Source organism: Loxodonta africana, chromosome 10 (assembly GCF_030014295.1).
Source record: "Loxodonta africana isolate mLoxAfr1 chromosome 10, mLoxAfr1.hap2, whole genome shotgun sequence".
NCBI lineage: Eukaryota > Metazoa > Chordata > Mammalia > Proboscidea > Elephantidae > Loxodonta > Loxodonta africana.
The window spans coordinates 4,633,417-4,653,459 of NC_087351.1; the positions used below are offsets into that span (position 1 = coordinate 4,633,417).

Here is a 20,043-nt window from a genome sequence, read left to right on the forward strand (position 1 = left end):
TGGCAATCTGCTCTCCTAAAGATTACAGCCTAGGAAACCCTGCCTCACGGGATCGCTATGAGTTGGAACCGACTCCACAGCACAGGACAACAACCCTTGAAAACAGGACTATCTTTCACACACCATGATGCATAGGCCGGCCATGCGTTCCACCCGCGCCCGTGCCAGTTCCGCCCCTACACGCAAAAGAGAACACCAAGGCTCCACAGTGGGCAGGGAGAGCACGAATGAGGGCAGGGCAGCGTGGGGAACAGAAGGAAGATTCAGAGAGCATCAGAGAAAAAGGTAGCAACGGAGAGACGGGGGGAGGCAGGGAAGGCGGGGAGGCAGAAGTCCCAGGTTTCCACAGAGTAGAGAGAGCTGGACACTCAGGCCAGGACCAGCGGGTTTCCAGTGCTCGGTTCTACCTCCCGAAGTGAACTCCCTGCTCACGAGACAACCCAGCCGCCAGGTGGCGGTGGTGCCTCGGTCACAGCCTCTGAGCCAGGGGTCTGCAAGGAGCACCCCCCCGCCACACACCGTTTACCAAAATACAGCTGAGCAGTAACGTCGAATCATTCTCACTACGAGAGATTTGAAGAAAAGCAACTCTAGGTTCAAATAGGTGTCATTCTCTTTATTTCATAACTGCCGTCAATCACAGTGATTAGATGAGAGAATTCCGGTTTTTGTTTAAAATGCTCCTCTTAAGCTCACGAGAGGAGGGGCGCAGCCCAAAAGAATGTCCATCTACAGTGCTCTAGTGCTTATACCTTTATCCATCGAAATTTAGATGTGGAACTAAGACCAAAGTTAGTTTTCTAAAGAAAAGATTTCCCCCTTTAAGATAAAACCATTGCCATCGGGTCGATTCCAACTCCCAGTGACCCTATAGGACAGAGGAGGCTTGCCCCATAGAGTTTCCAAGGAGGGCTTGGTGGATTCGAACTGCCAGCTTTTTGGTTAGCAGCTGTAGCGCTTCGCCACAATGCCACCAGGGTTTCCACCCTGTAGGTCAGGGGTGGTCAGTGTTTGGCTTAAGACTGAAGTACGCTCTTAACAAGTTCTTTATCTTGCGTTTGCTCTGGTCTTGCTGTGGCAAGTCAGAAAATGACTTCTTCCTCAACAGAGCTCTGTGACTCTTTCGTTCAAAGTCGTTGAAGAGCCTTCACAATGCAAAGCCATTTATTCTTTTAGGGGCACATAAATATTTCTTTTTCCCTGGTTCTGTTTTATCTCAGTTTGGACCAAACCACATGCACACACAGCCTCGATTTCAGTTGAAACTTTAAGAGCTTGAGACGATGAAATGAGTGGACTGATTATAAATGCAGTCTCTAGACACTTGAGGATGAGGCATTACAATATTTTAAAAAACAATGGTAAAGAAATTTCACAGATTTGGAATACCGATTATACATTTGGGGGTAGCTAGAAAATTATTAGGCTAATGTTTCAAAATAAATTGCTAAAATTTTAGTGTATTCTTTACAGACATGCAGATCCTTCAGGATTTAATTAAAAAATCTTTGTTTTAAAATAAAAATTGAAATAAAGTTACATAAGCTGTTTCCCAATATAGAAAGCTACCAGAATTCTAAAACTGAATTGTGATACCTGATTTCCAAATCTCAAATGGACAGCGCAACAGGACTGTTTATCTCTGAAACAAGACAAACTGCTCAGTCTCTGAATTTTCTGGCTAGCTTTCACTGCTTTCTGCTCATTCTTGCTTCCTTGCTTAGTAAGCCCTCGCTTTGTCTTCTCTATGTTCTTCTTCCTTACAGTCTCCTATCGTCTTTTTTTCTTGCTTATTTTTTAATTTGGTTTTCTTCTAATCATTTTCTCTGTTTTTCCTTTTCCGGCTTTTATTTTTTTCTATTTTGTCAATTTCCTCTTTCTACTTCACTTCTCTTTTCCCTTCTTTCCTTGCCTGTTCCCTGCTCTTAACTAATTATAATAAGGAATTAAAATTAGTGCATATAAATATTTCCAGTTACCTTATTTATTAAATACAGTTTTACATTTTAATATTATCAAAGCAAGAAAATAGAATTTTATATATTTCATTCAAAAAGGTAATTAAGTGACAATGAGATTATATGATCTCCTCCACCCTTGGTTATGTTGTGATGGTCAAGAGCTGTGCATAGTAGACACAGAACAATAGGGACGGTTAGATTCAGGATATGTAGCACAGGGGTGGGGCAGGATTTCAGCTCTCTCACTTTCTTTCCCTAAGACTCTTCTAGCTCATTTATAGTGGAGGGGTGAGAAAACATAGAAGACTTGAAACCAATCTTCTTTTCTCCAGTATTCTTTTGTCATTATTATTTATTTCTTTTTTAAATAGGCCGATTTGCTTCTTCTATCAAGTAGTGAGCCACATGGCCTCTGTTATATTGAAACTGCTGAGCTTGATGGGTAAGTTATTAAAACTAGAATAATTAATCAGTTTGTCCTTTAAATTATTTAAAAGGAATGTGTTTAGAAATGGGATTTACTTTTCTTGGAAAAAATAGGAGTCTAAGTTGTAAAGTCCATTTGTTAACTACGTTGCAGATCTTTTGAAAACTGTCTTTTCTCTTGAATTCACTTTCTTTCACAGTCAGCTAAACATGTATACATGGATAGTTTAACACACAGACTCTTTACTGAAATTGCATAGAAGTATTTTTAAATTTTCAAGTAATTTCTAAGGAAAAGGAAAGGGGTAGGAATTAAGATTCCATTAGGAAGGAAACACTGATGCTGCTGTAAGAGGGAAACATTCGGGACTGGATCAAATGATGACAGAGAGCGGAGAGAAATTGAATATGATGCGGCACTGAGACTGATGATAACTTTGGATTTAGGTACATATCACATAGCAGCACTGTTTCAGAGGACTTGCCTGTCAGAAATAAAAACATTTATTGAGTGTTTGCATTTTATGAACATTATATACTTTATTTTTTTAATTTGGTTCATTTTGCTCAATGTAATTTTTATTTTTTTATTGTATTTCGGATGAAGGTTTATAGAACAAACTAGTTCCTCATTAAAGAGTTCATACACCTATTGTTTCATGACAACCAGCTTTCCTGTCCCCTTCTGCCTTCTACTCCTTGCCTCTGGGCTGGTGCGCCCGTTTAGGCTTGTTTTGTTTTATGGGCCTGTCTAATCTTTGGATGAAGGGTAAACCTGAGGAATGACTTTATTACTGAGCTGAAATGGTGTCCGGGGGCCATACTCTCAGGATTTCTCCAGTCTCTGTCAGGCCAGCAAGTCTGGTCTTTCTTTTTGAGTTAGAATTTTGTTCTACATTTTTCTCCAGCTCTGTCTGGGATCCTCTATTGTGACTCCTGTCAGAGCAGTCAGTGGTGGTAGCTGGGCACCATCTCATTGTGCAGGACTCAGTCTGGTGGAGGCTGTGGTAGTTATGGTCCATTAGTCCTTTGAACTAATCTTTTTCTTGTGTCTTTAGTTTTCTTCATTCTTTCTTGCTCCTGAAGGACTGAGAACACTGGACTGTCTTAGATGACTGCTCATAGGCTATTAAGACCCCAGACACTACTCACCAAAGTAGAATGTAGAACATTTTCTTTATAAACTCTGTTATGCCAATTGAGCTAGATGTTCCCCAAGACCATGGTCCCCAAAGCCCTCAGCCTAGCAAATCAGTCCGTCAGGGAGTTTGGATGTGTCTATGGAGCTTCCATGACCTTGCCTTGTACAAGTTGTGCTGGCTTCCCCAGTATTGTTGACTGTCTTACCCTTCACCAAAGTTACCACTTATCTATTGTCTAATAGTTCCTCATTAAAGTGTTTTTCCATCCCCACCCCTCCCCTCTGTCATAACCATCAAAGGTTGTTTCTATTTCAGTGTAAAAATTTTCATGAGTTTTTACAGCAGTGGTCTCATACAATATTAGTCCTTTTCTCATTGACTTTTTTCACTCAGAATAATGCCCTCCAGATTCATCCATGTTATGAGATGCCTCACAGATTCATCGCTGTTCTTTATTATTGCTTAATACTCCATTGTGTATATGTACCACAGTTTGTTTATTCATTCATCTGTTGATGGGCATGTAGGTTGTTTCCATCTTTTTGTTATTTTGAACAATGCTGCAGTTAACATGAGTGTGCATATGTCTATTCATGTGACAGCTCTTATTGCTCTGGGATATATTCCTAGGAGTGTGATTGCTGGATCACACGGTATTTCTATTTCTAGCTTTCTAAGGATGTACCATATCGTTTCCCAAAATGATTGTATCATTTTGCGTTCCCACAAGGAGTGCATAAGAGTTCCGAACTCCCTGCAGCCTCTCCAACATTTGTTATCTCCTGTTTATTAGATTCGTGCCAGTACTGCTGGAGTAAGATGGTATCTCACTGGGGCTTTGATTTGCATTTTTCTAATGGCTAGTGATCCTGAGCATTTCTTTATGTGTTTGTTGGCTGCTTGAAAGTCTTCTCTCCTTTGGTCAAGTGTCTGTTCATTTCCTTTGACCATTTTTCAATTGATTATTGTCTTTTTTTTGTAGAGTTGTTGGATTTTCTTGTAGATTTTAGAGATTAAACCTTTGTCCGATTTGTAATAACCAATTTTTTTTTTTTTTTCTCAGTCTGTAGGTTCTCTTCTTACTCTTTTGGTGAAGTCTTTTGATGAGCATAAGTGTTTAATTTTTAGAAGATTTCAGTTATCTAGCTAGTCTTCTGGAGTTTGTGTATTGTTACTTATGGTTATTTAGTTAGTTATATAGTTACAACGTTAATACCATGTGTTAGGGCCTCTAGCTTTGATCCTATTTTTTCTTCTATGAACCTCATAGTTTTGGCTTTATATTTAGGTCTTTGATACATTTTGAATTAGTTTTTGTATATGGTGTGAGGTATGGGTCCTGTTTCTTTTTTTTGCAGATGGACATCCAGTTTTGCCCGCACCATTTGTTAAAAAGACTGTCTTTTCCCCATTTGATGAACTTTTGGCCCTTGTTGAAGATCAGGTGACTGTAGGTGGATGGATTTACATCTGGGTTCCTAATTCTGTTCCACTGGGCAATATATTTGTCTTTCTACCAGTACCAGGCTGTTTTGACTACCGTAGCTGTATAGTAGGTTCTGAGGTCAGGTAGTGCAAGTCTTCCTACTTTATTCTTCTTCTTCAACAGTGCTTCACTTTTCTGGGGCTTCTTCCCTTTCCATATAAAGTTAATGATAAGCTTTTCCACCTCTTTAATAAATGTTGTTGGTATTTGGATCTGGATTACATTGTATTTGCAAATCGCTTTAGGTAGAATTGCCATTTTCACTATTGAGTCCACCTGTCCATGAGCATGGTATGTTTTTCTATTTATGTAGATCTCTTTTTGTTTCTTGCAGTAGTGGTTAGTAGTTTTCTTGTGTAGGTCTTTTACATCCCTGGTTAGATTTATTCCTAAGTATTTTATTTTTTGAGGGGCTATTATAAATGGCCCCTCAAAAAACATATATATATATATAAAATACTTTTGTTTCTTACTAATGAAGATCAAAGACCACAGCCTTCAGTATGGATTACACCTCAACTTAAAGAAAACAAAAATCCTCACAACTGGACCAATGAGCAACATCGTGATAAACGGAGAAAAGATTGAAGTTGTCAAGATTTCATTTTACTTGGATCCACAATCAACAGCTATGGAAGCAGCAGTCAAATCAAAAGACGCATTGTATTGGGCAAATCTGCTGCAAAGGGACTCTTCAAAGTGTTGAAGAGCAAAGATGTCACCCTGAAGACTAAGGTATGCCTGACCCAAGCCATGGTATTTTCAATCACATCATATGCATGTGAAAGCTGGACAATGAATAAGGAAGACCGAAGAAGAGTTGATGCCTTTGAATTGTGGTGTTGGCGAAAAATATTGGATATACCATGAACTGCCAAAAGAACGAACAAATCTGTTTTGGAGGAAGTACAACCAGAATGCTCCTTAGAGGTAAGGATGGCGAGACTGCATCTTACATACTTTGGACATGTTGTCAGGAGGGATCAGTCCCTGGAGAAGGACATCATGCTTGGCAGAGTACAGGGTCAGCAGAAAAGAGGAAGACCTTCAATGAGGTGGACTGACACAGTGGCTGCAACAATGAGCTCAAGCATAACAAGGATTGTAAGGATGGTGCAGGACCAGGCAGTCTTTTGTTCTGTTGTGTGTAGGGCCACTATGAGTTGGAACTGACTCAACGGCACCTAATAACAGCAACATTATAAATTGTATTGTTTTCCTGATTTCCTGTTCATCGTTCATTTTTGTGTGTTTATCTTGTATCCTGCTAATCTGCTGAATCTTTCTTTAGTTCCACTAGTTTTCCTGCAGTCTTTTGGATTTTCTATGTGTAGTATCATATCATCTGCAAATAGGGACAGTTTTACTTCTTCATTACCAATTTGGATTCCCTTTTTTTCTTTTTCTTGCCCTGTTGTTCTAGCTAAGACTTCCAGCAACATGTGAAATAGGAGTGGTGATAAAGGGCATTGTTGTCTTGTTCCTGTTCTCAAGGGGAATGTTTTCAGCCTCTTGCCATTAAGAATGATGGTGGCTGCTGGTTTTGCACAAATGCCCTTTTTTTTTGTTAAGAAATTTCCCTTCTGTACCTATTTTATTGAGAGCTTTTATCAGGAATGGGTGTTGGGCTTTGTCAAATGCCTTTTCTGTGTTGATTGAGATGATCATGTGATTCTTTCCTTTTATTTATGTGGTGGATTACATTGATAGATTTTCTAATGTTGAACCATCCTTGCATATCTGGTATGAATTCTACTTGATTGTGGTGTATTATTTTTTTGATATGATGCTGAATTCTAATGGCTAGAATTTTGTTGAGAATATTTGCATCTATATTTATGAGAGATATTGGTCTGAAATTTTCTTTTTTTTGTGGTGTCTTTATCTGGTTTTGGTATCAGGGTTATGCTGGCTTCATAGAATGAATTGGGAAGTATCACTTACTTTTCTATGTTCTAAAATAGCTTGAGTAGTACTGATGTAAACTCTTCTCTGAATGGTAGAATTCTCCAGTGAAGCCATCTGGGCCAGAGTTTGTTGTTGTTGTTGTTTGGAGTTTTTTAAATTACCTTTTCAATTTCTTCTGTCATTATGGGTCTGTTCAGATTTTCAACATTATTTTGTGTTAGTGTTGGTAGGCAGTTTTTTTTTCTAGAAATTTGGCCATTTGCTCTAGGTTTTCAAATTTGTTGGAGTATAGTTTTTCATAATAGTCTGTTATGATCCTTTTTATTTCAGTTGAGTCTGTTGTAATGTCCCTCATTTCACTTCTTATTTGGTTAATTGTGTCCTCTCCTGTTTTTCTTTTGTCAATTTGGTGAGTGGTTTGTCGATTTTGTTAATCCTTTCAAAGAACCAGTTTTTGGTTTTATTGATTCTTTCTATTGGTTTTCTATTCTCTATTTAATTTCTGCTATGATCTTTATTATTTCCTTTCTTCTAGTGGCTGTGGGGCTTCTTTCACTTTCTCTTTCTGTTTGAGTTGTGTAGCTAATGTTTTGATGTTGTCCCTTTCTTCTTTTTTGATATATGCATTTATTGCTATAAATTGACCTCTGAGGACTGCTTTTGCTGTGTCCCAAAAGTTTTGGTATGATATGTTTTCATTCTTATTTGATTCTAGGAATTTTTTGATTCCATCTGTGATTTCTTCTATTACCCAGTGGTTTTTAAGCAGGGTGTTATTCAGTTCCCATATAATTGAATTTTTTTTTTCTCTTGCCCTTCTTGGTGTTAATTTCTACTCTGATGGTGTTGTAGTCAAAGAAGATACTTTGTATTAGCTCAGTGTTTTGGATTTTGTTGAGGGTTTCTTTGTGGCCTAAGATATGGTCTATTCTGGAGAACATTCCATGTGCATTGGAAAAGAATGTGTACTTTGCAGCTGTTGGGTGGAGTGTTCTATATATACCTATGAGGTCAAGTTGGCTGACTGTGCCCTTTGTGCCTCTTGTGTATCTTTGTTGAGTTTCTTTCTAGATGTTCTGTCCTTTACTGACGGTGGTGTGTTGAAGTCTCCTACTATTTTTGTGGAACTGTCAATTTCTCTTTTCAGTGCTGTTAGAGTTTGTATTACGTATTTGGGAGCCTTGTCATTGAGTGCATAGATGTTTATTATGGATAAGCTTTCATGATAGATCGTACCTTTAGTCATTATATAGTGCCTTTCTTTGTCTTTTATGGTGGTTTTGTTTTAAAGTCTATTTCATCTGAGATTAGGATTTCCACTCCTGCTCTTTTTTTTGGTAGTCATTTGCTTGATGTATTTTTTTCCATCCTTTGATTTTTAATAAATTTACATCTTTGTTCCAAGGTGTGTCCCTTGTAGACAGCATATCGATGGATCCCTTTTTTTTTTTTTTTTATCCATTCTGTCACTCTGTGTCTCTTTATGGGTGCACTTAGGCCATTTCCATTCAGTATATTTATTGATTGGTGTGAGTTTATTGCTGTTATTGTGTAGTGCTTTTTTGTGGTGGTGACATTTTCTTTGTTTTCCTTACTCTCCTGTGCTGAATTCCTTTCATTTGTGAATTTCTTTTTCCTTTCTTTTGTTTTTGTAGATTTTGTTAGAATTATTTTTGTCTTCTTTATTTTGATGAGTAGGTTTGTTAACATTGTTTGTGGTTACCTTGAAATTTATCCTTATCTTCCTAGGTTTGAACCAGTCTATTATTACTTACTATTGCCTTATCTTCCTCTCCATTAGAAAGTTCTATACCTACACTGATTATTCCCTCTTTTATTGTTCTGACATCATTGTCATTTGGAGATTAACCTCTCTGGATCCCTGTTGTAAATCCCTTGGTTTTGAATACTCCTTGAGAGGTTGGTATCCAGCCGGTGCGATCTTGTACACTAGATTCAGGTTGTGGTATGATGTTGTTTTTTGTCAGTCCGAAGGGTTCACTTTAATAATTTTTATAATTTTGGTTTGTTTTTTACATATTCCCTTTATCTGGAAATGTCCTAATTTCACCCTCATATCTGAACAGGAGTTTTGCAGGGCATATTATTCTTGGTTTAGAATTTTTTTCTTTCAAGGTTTTATGTATGTCATCCCATTGCCTTCTTGCCTGCATGGTTTCTGCCAAATAATCAGAGCTTAGTCTTATTGTTTCTCCTCTGTATGTGACTTTTTGTTTTTCTCTAGCTGCTTGCAGGATTTTTTCTTTGTCTTTGGTTTTTTTTGTTTGTTTCTTTGTTTTTTAAAAATAATTTTTATTGTGCTTTAAGTGAAAGTTTACAAATCAAATTAGTCTCTCACACAAAAATCAATATATGCCTTGCTACACGCTCCCAATTACTCTCCCCCTAATGAGACAGCCTGCTCTCTCCCTCCACTTTCTCTTTTCTTGTCCATTTCACCAGCTTCTAACCCCCTCCACCCTCTCATCTCCCCTCTAGGCAGGAGATGCCAACATAGTCTCAAGTGTCCACCTGATCCAAGAAGCTCACTCCTCACCAGCATCCCTCTCCAACCCATTGTCCAGTCCAATCCAGGTCTGAAGAGTTGGCTTCAGGAATGGTTCCTGTCCTGGGCCAACAGAAGGTCTGGGGGCCATGACCACTGGGGTCCTTCTAGTCTCAGTCAGACCATTAAGTCTGGTCTTATGAGAATTTGGGGTCTGCATCCCACTGCTCTCCTGCTCTCTCAGGGGTTCTGTGTTGTGTTCCCTATCAGGGCAGTCATCGGTTGTAGCCAGGCACCATCTAGTTCTTCTGGTCTCAGGATGACGTAACTGCTGGTTCATGTGGCCCTTTCTGTCTCTTGGGCTCATAATCGCCTTGTGTCCTTGATGTTCTTCATTCGCCTTTGATCCAGGTAGGTTGAGACCAACTGATGCGTCTTAGATGGCTGCTTGCTAGCATTTAAGACCCCAGACACCACTCTTCAAAGTGGGATGCAGAATGTTTTCTTAATAGATTTTATTACGCCAATTGACTTAGATGTCCCCTGAAACCATGGTCCCCAGACCCCTGCCCCTGCTACGCTGGCCTTCGAAGCATTTAGTTTATTCAGGAAACTTCTTTGCTTTTGGTTTAGTCCAATTGCGCTGACCTCCCCTGTAGTGTGAACTGTCTTTCCCTTTACCTAAGGTAGTTCTTATCTACTAATTAGTGAATACCCGTCTCCCACCCTCCCTCCCTCCCACCTCTCGTAACCACAAAAGAAGGTTTTCTTTTCAGTTTAACTATTTCTCAAGTTTTTATGATAGTGGTCTTATACAATATTTGTACTTTTGCAACTGACTAATTTCACTCAGCATAATGCCTTCCAGGTTCCTCCATGTTATGAAATGTTTCACAGATTTCTCACTGTTCTTTATCGATGCGTAGTGTTCCATTGTGTGAATATACCACAATTTATTTATCCATTCATCCGTTGATGGGCACCTTGGTTGCTTCCATGTTTTTGCTATTGTAAACAGTGCTGCGGTAAACATGGGTGTGCATTTATCTGTTCGTGTAAAGGCTCTTATTTCTCTAGGATATATTCCAAGGAGTGGGATTGCTGGATCGTATGGTAGTTCTATTTCTAACTTTTTAAGGAAGAGCCAAATCGATTTCCAAAGTGGTTGTACTACTTGACATTCCCACCAGCCGTATAGAAGTGTTCCAGTCTCTCCACAGCCTCTCCAACTTTTATTCTTTTGTGTTTTTTGAATTAATGCCAGCCTTGTTGGAGTGAGATGAAATCTCATTGTAGTTTGATCTGCATTTCTCTAATGGCTAATGATTGTGAACATTTCCTCATATTATCTGTTAGCTACCTGAATGTCTTCTTTAGTGCAGTGTATATTCATATCTTTTGCCCATTTTTTAAGTGGGTTATTTGTCTTTTTGCAGTTGAGTTTTTGCAGTATCGTGTAGATTTTAGAGATCAGGTGCTGATCAGAAATGTCATAGCTAAAAACTTTTTCCCAGTCTGTAGGTAGTCATTGTACTCTTTTGGTGAAGTCTTTGGATGAGCATAAGTGTTTGTTTTTTAGGAGCTTACCCAGTTATCTAGTTTTTCTTCTACATTCTTTATAATGTTTTCTATACTGTTTATGCCATGTATTAGGGCCCCTAATGTTGTCCCTATTTTTTCTTCCATGATCTTTATTGTTTTAGATTTTATATTTAGGTCTTTGATCCATTTTGAGTTAGTTTTTGCGCATGGAGTGAGATATGGGTCTTGTTTCATTTTTTTTGCAGGTGGATATCCAGTTATGCCAGCACCATTTGTTAAAAAGACTGTCTTTTCCCCATTTAACTGACTTTGGGCCTTTGTCATATTTCAACTGCTCATATGTGGATGGATTTATGTCTGGATTATCAATTCTGTTCCATTGGTCCACGTATCTGTTGTTGTACCAGTACCAAGCTGTTTTGACTACTGTGGTGGTATAAGGTTCTAAATCAGGTAAAGTAAGACCTCCCACTTTGTTCTTCTTTTTCAGTAACGCCTTATTTATCTGGGGTCTCTTTCCCTTCCATATGAAATTGGTGATTTGTTTCTCCATCTCATTAAAGAATGTCCTTGGGATTTGGATCGGACTTGCATTAAATGTATGGATCGCTTTTCGTAGAATAGACATTTTTATAATGTTAAGTCTTCCTATCCTTGAGCAAGGTATGTTTTTCCACTGGGTATCTTTTGGTTTCTTGCAGAAGTGTACTGTAGTTTTCTTTGTATAAGTCTTTTACATCTCTGGTAAGATTTATTACTAAGTATTTTATCTTCTTGGGGGCTTCTGTAAATGGCATTGATTTGGTGATTTCCTCTTCAATGTTCTTTTTGTTGGTGTAGAGGAATCCAACAGATTTTTGTATGTTTATCTTGTATCCCGATACTCTGCTGAACTCTTGTATTAGTTTCAGTAGTTTTCTAGAGGATTCCTTAGGGTTTTCTGTGTATAAGATCACGTCATCTGCAAATAGAGATACTTTTACTTCTTCCTTGCCGATCTGGATGCCCTTTATTTCCTCATCTAGCCTAATTGCACTGGCTCTTTTTAATTGCTCTGGCTAGGACCTCCAGCACGATGTTGAATAAGAGTGGTAGAGGGCATCCTTGTCTGGTTCCTGATCTCAGTGGGAATGTTTTCAGGCTCTCTCCATTTAGAGTAATGTTGGCTGTTGGCTTTGTATAAATGCCCTTTATTATGTTGAGAAATTTTCCTTCTATTCCTATTTTGCTGAGAGTTTTTATCATGAATGGGTGTTGAACTTTGTCAAATGCCTTTTCTCCATCGATTGATAAAATCATGCGATTCTTATCTCGTTTTATTTATGTGGTGAATTACATTAATTGTTTTTCTAATGTTGAAGCATCCCTGCATACCTGGTATGAATCCCACTTGGTCATGGTGAATTATTTTTTTGATATGTTGTTGAATTCTATCGGCTAGAATTTTGTTGAGGATTTTTGCATCTGCATTCATGAGGGATATAGGTCTATAATTTTCTTTTCTTGTTGTGTCTTTACCTGGTTTTTGTATCAGGGATATGTTGGCTTCATAGAATGACTTTGGTTGTATTCTATCCTTTTCTATGCTCTGAAATACCTTTAGTAGTAGCGGTGTTTACTCTCCTCTGAAAGTTTGGTAGAACTCTGCAGTGAAGCCATCTGGACCAGGGCTTTTTTTTTGCTGGAAGTTTTTTGATTACCTTCTCAATCCCTTCTTTTGTTATGGGTCTATTTAGTTGTTCTAACTCTGTTTGTGTTAGTTCAGGTAGGTAGTGTGTTTCTAGGAATTCATCCATTTCTTCTAGGTTTTCAAACTTGTTTGAGTATAGTTTTTCATAGTAATCTGATATGATTCTTTTAATTTCAGGTGGGTCTGTTGTAATATCGCCCATCTCATTTCTTAATCGGGTTATTTGCTTCCTCACCTGTTTTTCTTTTGTGAGTTTGGCCGATGGTTTATCAATTTTGTTGATTTTTTCAAAAAACCAGCTTTGGTCTTGTTAATTCTTTCAATTGTTTTTCTGTTTTCTGTTTCATTTAGTTCAGCTCTAATTTTTATTATTTGTTTTCTTCTGATCCCTGTGGGTGTTTTGTTGCCCTCTTTCTATTTGTTCAAGTTGTAGGGATAGTTCTTTGATTTTGGCCCTTTCTTCTTTTTGGATGTGTGCATTTATTGATATAAAGTGGCCTCTGAGTACCGCTTTTGCTGTGTCCCAAAGGTTCTGATAGGAAATGTTTTCATTCTCATTGGATTCTATGAATTTCTGTACTCCATCCTTAATGTTTTCTATAATCCTGTCTTTTTTGAGCAGGATATTGTTCAGTTTCCAAGTTTTTTACTTCTTTTCCCTGCTTTTTCTGTTATTGATTTCCACTTTTATGGCCTTATGGTCAGAGAAGGTGCTTTGTAATATTTCAGTGTTTTGGATTCTGCTAAGGCTTGCTTTATGACCTAATATGTGGTCTACTCTAGAGAATGTTCCATGTCCACTAGAAAAGAAAGTATACTTGGTTGCTGTTGGGTGGAGTGTTCTGTATGTGTCTACGAGGTCAAGTTGGTTGATTGTGGCATTTAGATCTTCTGTGTCTTTATTGAGCTTCTTTCTGGATGTCCTGTCCTTCACTGAAAGTGGTGTTTTGAAGTCGCCTATCTTTGGTTTTAACGAATGTGATTATGATATGTCTTGGTGATTTTCTTTGGGGTCTCTCCTATACGGGGTTCATTGAGCTTCTTGGATCGTCAATTTTTCATCATTCATGATGTTTGAGAAGTTTTCTGTCAGCAATTCTTCAATGATCCTCTCTGTGTTTTCTGTTTTCTCCTGCTGTCTGGAGCTGCGATCACTCTTATATTTTTGCTTTTGACTGTATCTTGCATAATTCTCAAGGTTTCTTCATTTTTCTTTGTTCTTTTTTTCTGATTTTTTTCCTCAAACAGTGTTGAATCCAAGTGTTTGTCTTCAATTTCACTGATCCTGTCTCCATCATTTCACACCTGCTCCTCAGCCCTTCTGTGACACTGTTCACTTCTGAAATCTTGTTGTTTATCTTTCAGATTTTTAATTGTTGTTTTTGTATGATTTCTAGTTGTGAATTCATTTTGGCATTTTGTTCTTGTAATATTTTGCTGAATTCTTCCATTTTTATGTCTCTATTTTCCATGAATTTGTCTATTTTTTCCTCATTTTTGTCTGCTTTTGCTTCAGCTCTTGGATAGCTCTGAATATTAGAAATTTGAATTCCCTGTCAGGTAGTTCTAGTGCCCTATCTTCTACTGGAAAGTCATTTGGTGTTTTATTTTGGATGCCTACTGGTACCGTGCTTTCCTGTTTTTTTTTTTTTTAATGTTTTGATATTATCTGCTGTCTTTGGGACATTTAGTAGTTATTTTCTTTGCTTATTGATTGTAGATCTTTTGGTTTTGTTTTGCTCTTTTGTTTTATTTGGCTATGTTTTAGCAGATGGGCTTGTGTTCTTTGTTGTTTACTTGTCTGAGGTCATGATACTTTTAACCTCCTTCTCCGATGGGCAGGACCAGTTGCTCAGCTATGGTTCAGCAGGGCAATTCCAGCTGAAGGGGATAGGCTGAGATGGGCTGTTTGTGGCACATACTGGGGCCTGGGTGGGCTGGGAATCAGTGCTATGCAGATTCTGGTAGGCCGTGCCTGTGCTGCTCAGTGGTGTGATGTTCAGTGCATAGTGCAGGTAGGCAGAAAGGAGGGGGGAGGTTGTGATATATGGAGCTAATAAGAATATGGGAAAGAGGAGAGAGAGGAGAGAGAAACAGGAGCCAAAAAGAAAAAAAAGTGTGCTAAGGGAGCTTGCCATTTGAGTGGAGAGATGAGAAACTGAGAAATGGAGGGGAAAAAAAGAAAAAGGGAAAAAGAAGAAAAAATAGCTAGGTAAAAATTTGGGAAAAAAAAAAGAAAGAAAAGCCCACAGGGGTCCCACCAGTGTAGCTGCGATACTAGGGAAGTGGCTCCCAGGCTAGCTAGAAGGGGTATAGATGTCACACAGTCCCAGGTATTCAAGAGATGGGAAAAGAAAGTAAGCTTTGAGAGACAATAACTGAGAAGTGAAGAAGGACAGAAAGGAAAGAAGAAAAAGAAACACCCTCAGAGATTCCACAGACATGGCCGCGCAGACTGGGGAAGTGGCTCCTAAGCCGTGCAGTGCTGCCTGGCTAGAAGGGGCTCCCAAGCTGTGAAAATAGAAAGACAACAAACAAACAAAAGAGATCAAAGAAAACAAAGCCAAAAAAAAAAACCAAAAACCTGGGGATTCCACCAGTGTGGTGTCACAGGCCAGAGGAGTGGTTCACCAGTAGAGCAGTGCCTCACAGCCTTTCAAGAAGAAGCAAAGATGGCACCTGGAGCCAGGTGTTCAAGAGAAAGGAGGGGGAGATGGTGGAAGGCACGGAAGAAACCAAAAGACGCCAATCTCTGATGTGGTTGGGGAGAATCCAAGTGGCATGGATGCTGTACTTCCTGACCAGCTGAGCCACCACTCTCATCCAGGAAGCACAGAGGTAGAACAGCGGGTAGAGGATGAGGGGCGGGAAAGTGTGTATCACTGATTACCAGGTGCACCGTCTCCTGCTGGGAGCTCCATGAAGCTGCTTTCCCGTGCTCCCCGTCCACCAATCTCCAACAGGAGTCCAAGATGATGAATCTGTGCTGTGTTCGCTGGTAGGGGACCTCTGCACGTAGCTCTCCTTGCTCTCATTTCTCTGTCAGTTTCTTAGTCCATTCGGTGCTTGGTTGAGCTCTTTATCTCTTCATTTGACGCTTTGGGTTCCAGGATTGACATTTATGTCTGTTTTACTTAATTTTTCAAATTTTTGTTGTGAAGGGACAGCGTGATGCTTCTGTTTATGGCACCATGTTGTCTGGAATCAAGCTCTATACTTTAGATGGATTTTCTCACTTAAGCCTGACATACAAAATTGGAAAACCTCAAGGAAGACTGACTAAGAATAAAAGAGCAAACACAAATTATCAATGACACGAATGAAACGGGATATTACTACAGACCCTGCTGACATCAAAAGGATAACGTGGAAAAGGGCAACATTTTCCCAAAAGCAAAATGAATACAGTTTTACATTTTAGGCAGGGCAGGGCAAGGGCAAGGAAACCAGATGAATGGAAAGGGGGAACCCAGGGTGGAAATGGGGAGAGTGCTGACACATTGTGGGGATTGCAGCCAATGTCACAGAACAATTTGTGTATGAATTATTGAATGGAAAACTAATTTGCATGTACACATTTGCCTAATGCACAATAAAGTGCTTTAAAAAAAATTAGCAGTCATACAAAACAGCAGAAAAATGCAATGTAATAGAAGGAAAAAAATCAGTCTATCAAAACTGACCCAGAATTTATGTAGCTGTTAGCATTAACAAAGGATATTAAATTAGTTATTATGACTATATTGTATATATTCCAAAAATTAAGTAGAGACATGGAAGATTAAAAGAAAAAAATCAGAGTCAAGCTTCTGGAGATGAAAGCTACAGTGTCTGAGATAAAAAAGATAAACTGGATGGATTAATGGAAGAATTAGTCATTAGACATTTAAGAAGAAAAGATTAATAAACTTGAACACATAGCAGTAGAAACTCAAAAAAAAAAAATAAACACGGGGAGAAAAAATAATTTGCTTCAAGGGGATTAACGTATGTGTAATTAGCATCCTCAGGGAGAGGAGAGAGAGGAGGGGACAGAAACAATATTTGGAGACATAAAGACTAAAAAATTTCCAAACTTGATGAAAACTATGAATTGACAGATCCAAGAGCCCAACAAATCCCAAAGGGGGGAGACATGAAAAACTACACAAGACACATCATAATCTAATTGTGATAAAAAAAATTTGATACCAGCGATTAAAAAAAAAAATTCTTCAGAGCAGCCAGAGAAAAAGACATGTTAAATACAGAGGAACAAAGACATCATATTTCTCACTGGAAACAATGCAAGCAGAAGACAGTGAAGCACCATCTTTAAAATACTAAAAGGAAAAACAAAACGAAACAAAAACGTGTCAACCCAGAATTCTATTTAAAGAAAAAAAATCTTTCAAAAACAAAGGTGGAAAAGGGGCTTTTGAATTCAGACATACAAAATATGGAAAAAAAGTATCAACAACAGACCTGCAATATAAAAAAATGTAAAATGGAAGTCCTTCAGGCAAACAGAAATAGGGGTCTACATAAAGGAATGAAGAGCACAAGAAGTGGTAACTGATGGACTCACATCAATATCTCTGCCTGAACTTCTCTTCTTTTGCTGACATATTCCTACCAGTCCTTCAAGACTCAGCTCAGATGACCACCACCTTTTCCCGAGCTCCTAGGCTAGAATCTGTCCCCTCTGAAAGCACTTGGTGATTACCGTTTACATCTCATTGATCAAACAGTTTTATAATGGTCTATTCCCTATCTAACTCCTCCAGGGATTTTTTTTTTTTTTTGAGGGAAGAGAAGAAGCCCTGGTTGCACAGTGGTTAAAGCAGTTGGCTGCTAACTGATAGGTCGGCTGTTCAAATTCTCCAGCTGTTCCATGAGAGACCAGTGTGGCAGTCTTGCATCTATAAAGGTTCATAGCCTCGGAAATCCTATGGGGCAGCTCTACTCTGTCCTATAGGGTTGCTCTGAGTTGGTTTGGTTTTGAGGACAGGGACTTGTGCTGGTAACTGGCCCATACTCAATGACTAATAAAAAAGAAAAAATGATTACCACGTGCTTATTGAGCGGATCAGTGTTCTGAATTAAGACACAGCTGTGTGATAAGACAGAAGGGGCTCTGCCTGGAGATACTTCTGAGGCGAAACCATTAAGACTTCTCATTGGTGATGAAGGGGTAATATAGCCCATTCAGTGTTGCTCAAAATTTAGTCATTCGTGGGTTCCTTTTTGTCCTATCCAAGTTCAACCTATATTATCTACTTGATACTATTGTTTAAATTGATTCATATTTTTTTACATAAATAAATGCATTTAAAAAAGAAATAAAAGATAAAAAGGAATTACTACAAACAAGTCTACACAAATAAATTTGACAACTTAAGTTGAAATAGATCACTTTCTTAAAAAGAAACGCAAGCTATCACAACTCTCCCAGTGGGAAATACATAATTTGAATAGCCCTATAACCCTTAAGGAAATTGAATTTATAATTTAAAAATTCCCTCAAAACAGATTTCCAGACCAAGATGGTTCCACTGTAGAATTCTACCACACTTTCAAAGAAGAATGAAGGCCAATTCTGCACAATATCTTCCAAAACAAGAAGGAGCACTTTTCAATTCATTTTATGTAGTTATTACCCTGATACCAAAATCAGATAAAGTACAAAAAAAAAAAAAAAAAACCTATACATCAATATGCCTGGTGAATATACATGCAAAAATCCTTAACAAAATACTAGCAAGTAGAATTTAGTAATATATAAAAAGAATTATACATCATGATCAAGTGGGGTTATTTCAAGGATGTAGGGTTGATTCAATATTCAAAAATTAATCAATGTAATCCACCATATTAAGAACTCTGGTATTGACAAAGAATATTGAACATACTGTAGACTGCCAGAAAAATGACAAATCAGTTTTAGGAGAAATACAACCAGCATGCTTCTTAGAAGCAAGGATGGTGAGAATTCAGCATGCTTACTTTGGGCACATCATCAGGAAAGACCAATCCCTCGAAAAGGATATCACGTTTGCTAAAGCAGAGGGTCAGTGAAAATGAGGGAAACCCTCAATGAGATGGATTGATACAATAGTCGAAACAATGAACTCAAACATAGCAATGATTGTGAAGATGGTGCAGGACTGGGAAACATTTTTGTCCTGTTATCCATAAGGTTGCTCTGAGTTGGAGCCGACTCAGCAGTAACCAACAACAACAAAGAAGAAAACCCACCTAATCATATCAACTCATGCAGAAAAAACATTTGATAAAATTCAATACCTATTCATGATAAAAACTCTCAGAAAACTAGGAATAGAGGGGAACTTCCTCAATTTGATAAAGAACATGTCCAAAAGCTTACAGCTAATATGACACTTAATGTGAAAGACTGAGTGCTTTCCCCTCAAAATTAAGAACAAGGCAAGGATGTCCACTTTAATCACTTTTATTGAACATAATGCTGGAAGTTTTAGCTAGTGAAATAAAAAAAAAAAGTAAAGAAAAGAAAATAAAAGGCATATAGATGATAAAAGAAGAAATAAAACTATCCCTATTTGCTGATGACATGGTTGTCTACATAGAAAATTCAAAAAAATCTACAAAAAAATTTCTCCTAGAATTGAGTTTATCAAGTTCACAGAATACAAACTAAACATACAAAATTCAATTGTGTTTGTATATAATAGCAATGAATACATGGACACTCTCTTAGGCTGGGTTCTCTAGAGAAGTGAGACCAGTGAAGTGTATATATTATATATGCAGCCTTAGTTCTTAACCACCATGCCACCAGGGCTCCATATATATATAAAACCCAAACCCATTGCCATCAAGCCATATATATATATATATATAGAGGCTGCTAAGTCCCAAGTTGGTGGGTCAGCCATGAGGCATGAGGCATGAGGCATGAGGCATGAGGCATGAGGCATGAGGTATCAGCCTGGAGCTTCTCCTGACTCGCATAGCCACAGGGGCTGACCCAAGATCCACAGGTCAGGTGGTAGGCTTTGAAGGCTGATGAATACAAGATTAACAGGTAAGTCAGCAGGTAAGATGGCAGGTTGCCAGCCCAAGTCCCAAGAATTGGAGGTCAGGTGCTGATGAGCTGAATGCAGAATCCAGAGCAGAGCAGAAGCCAGCAAACTTTGCCAGAAAGTCTACACCCCCAAAGAAACTTCCTTTCAACTGATTGGCTGCTCACAGCAGATCTCATCATGGAGGTGATCTGATTATATCAGATCTCATGATGGAGGTGATTACATCATAACTGCAAAACCACTGAGAATCATGGCCCAGCCAAGTTGACATACAACCTTAATGACCACAGACACTAAAATTAAAAATATGGTATGATTTATAATTGCTAAAAAAAA

The 20,043-nt window shown here is 38.3% G+C and overlaps 1 protein-coding gene across 1 annotated transcript in view; it reads left to right on the plus strand.

The window, feature by feature from the left end:
* Positions 1-20,043, plus strand: part of ATP8B4 (ATPase phospholipid transporting 8B4 (putative)) — a 366,292-nt gene that overhangs the window by 207,003 nt on the left and 139,246 nt on the right. Inside the window, exon 9 of the mRNA XM_064291985.1 lies at positions 2,333-2,403. Within this exon, the coding sequence (XP_064148055.1) occupies positions 2,333-2,403 (71 nt within the window). The remainder of the gene's footprint in view (positions 1-2,332; positions 2,404-20,043) is intronic.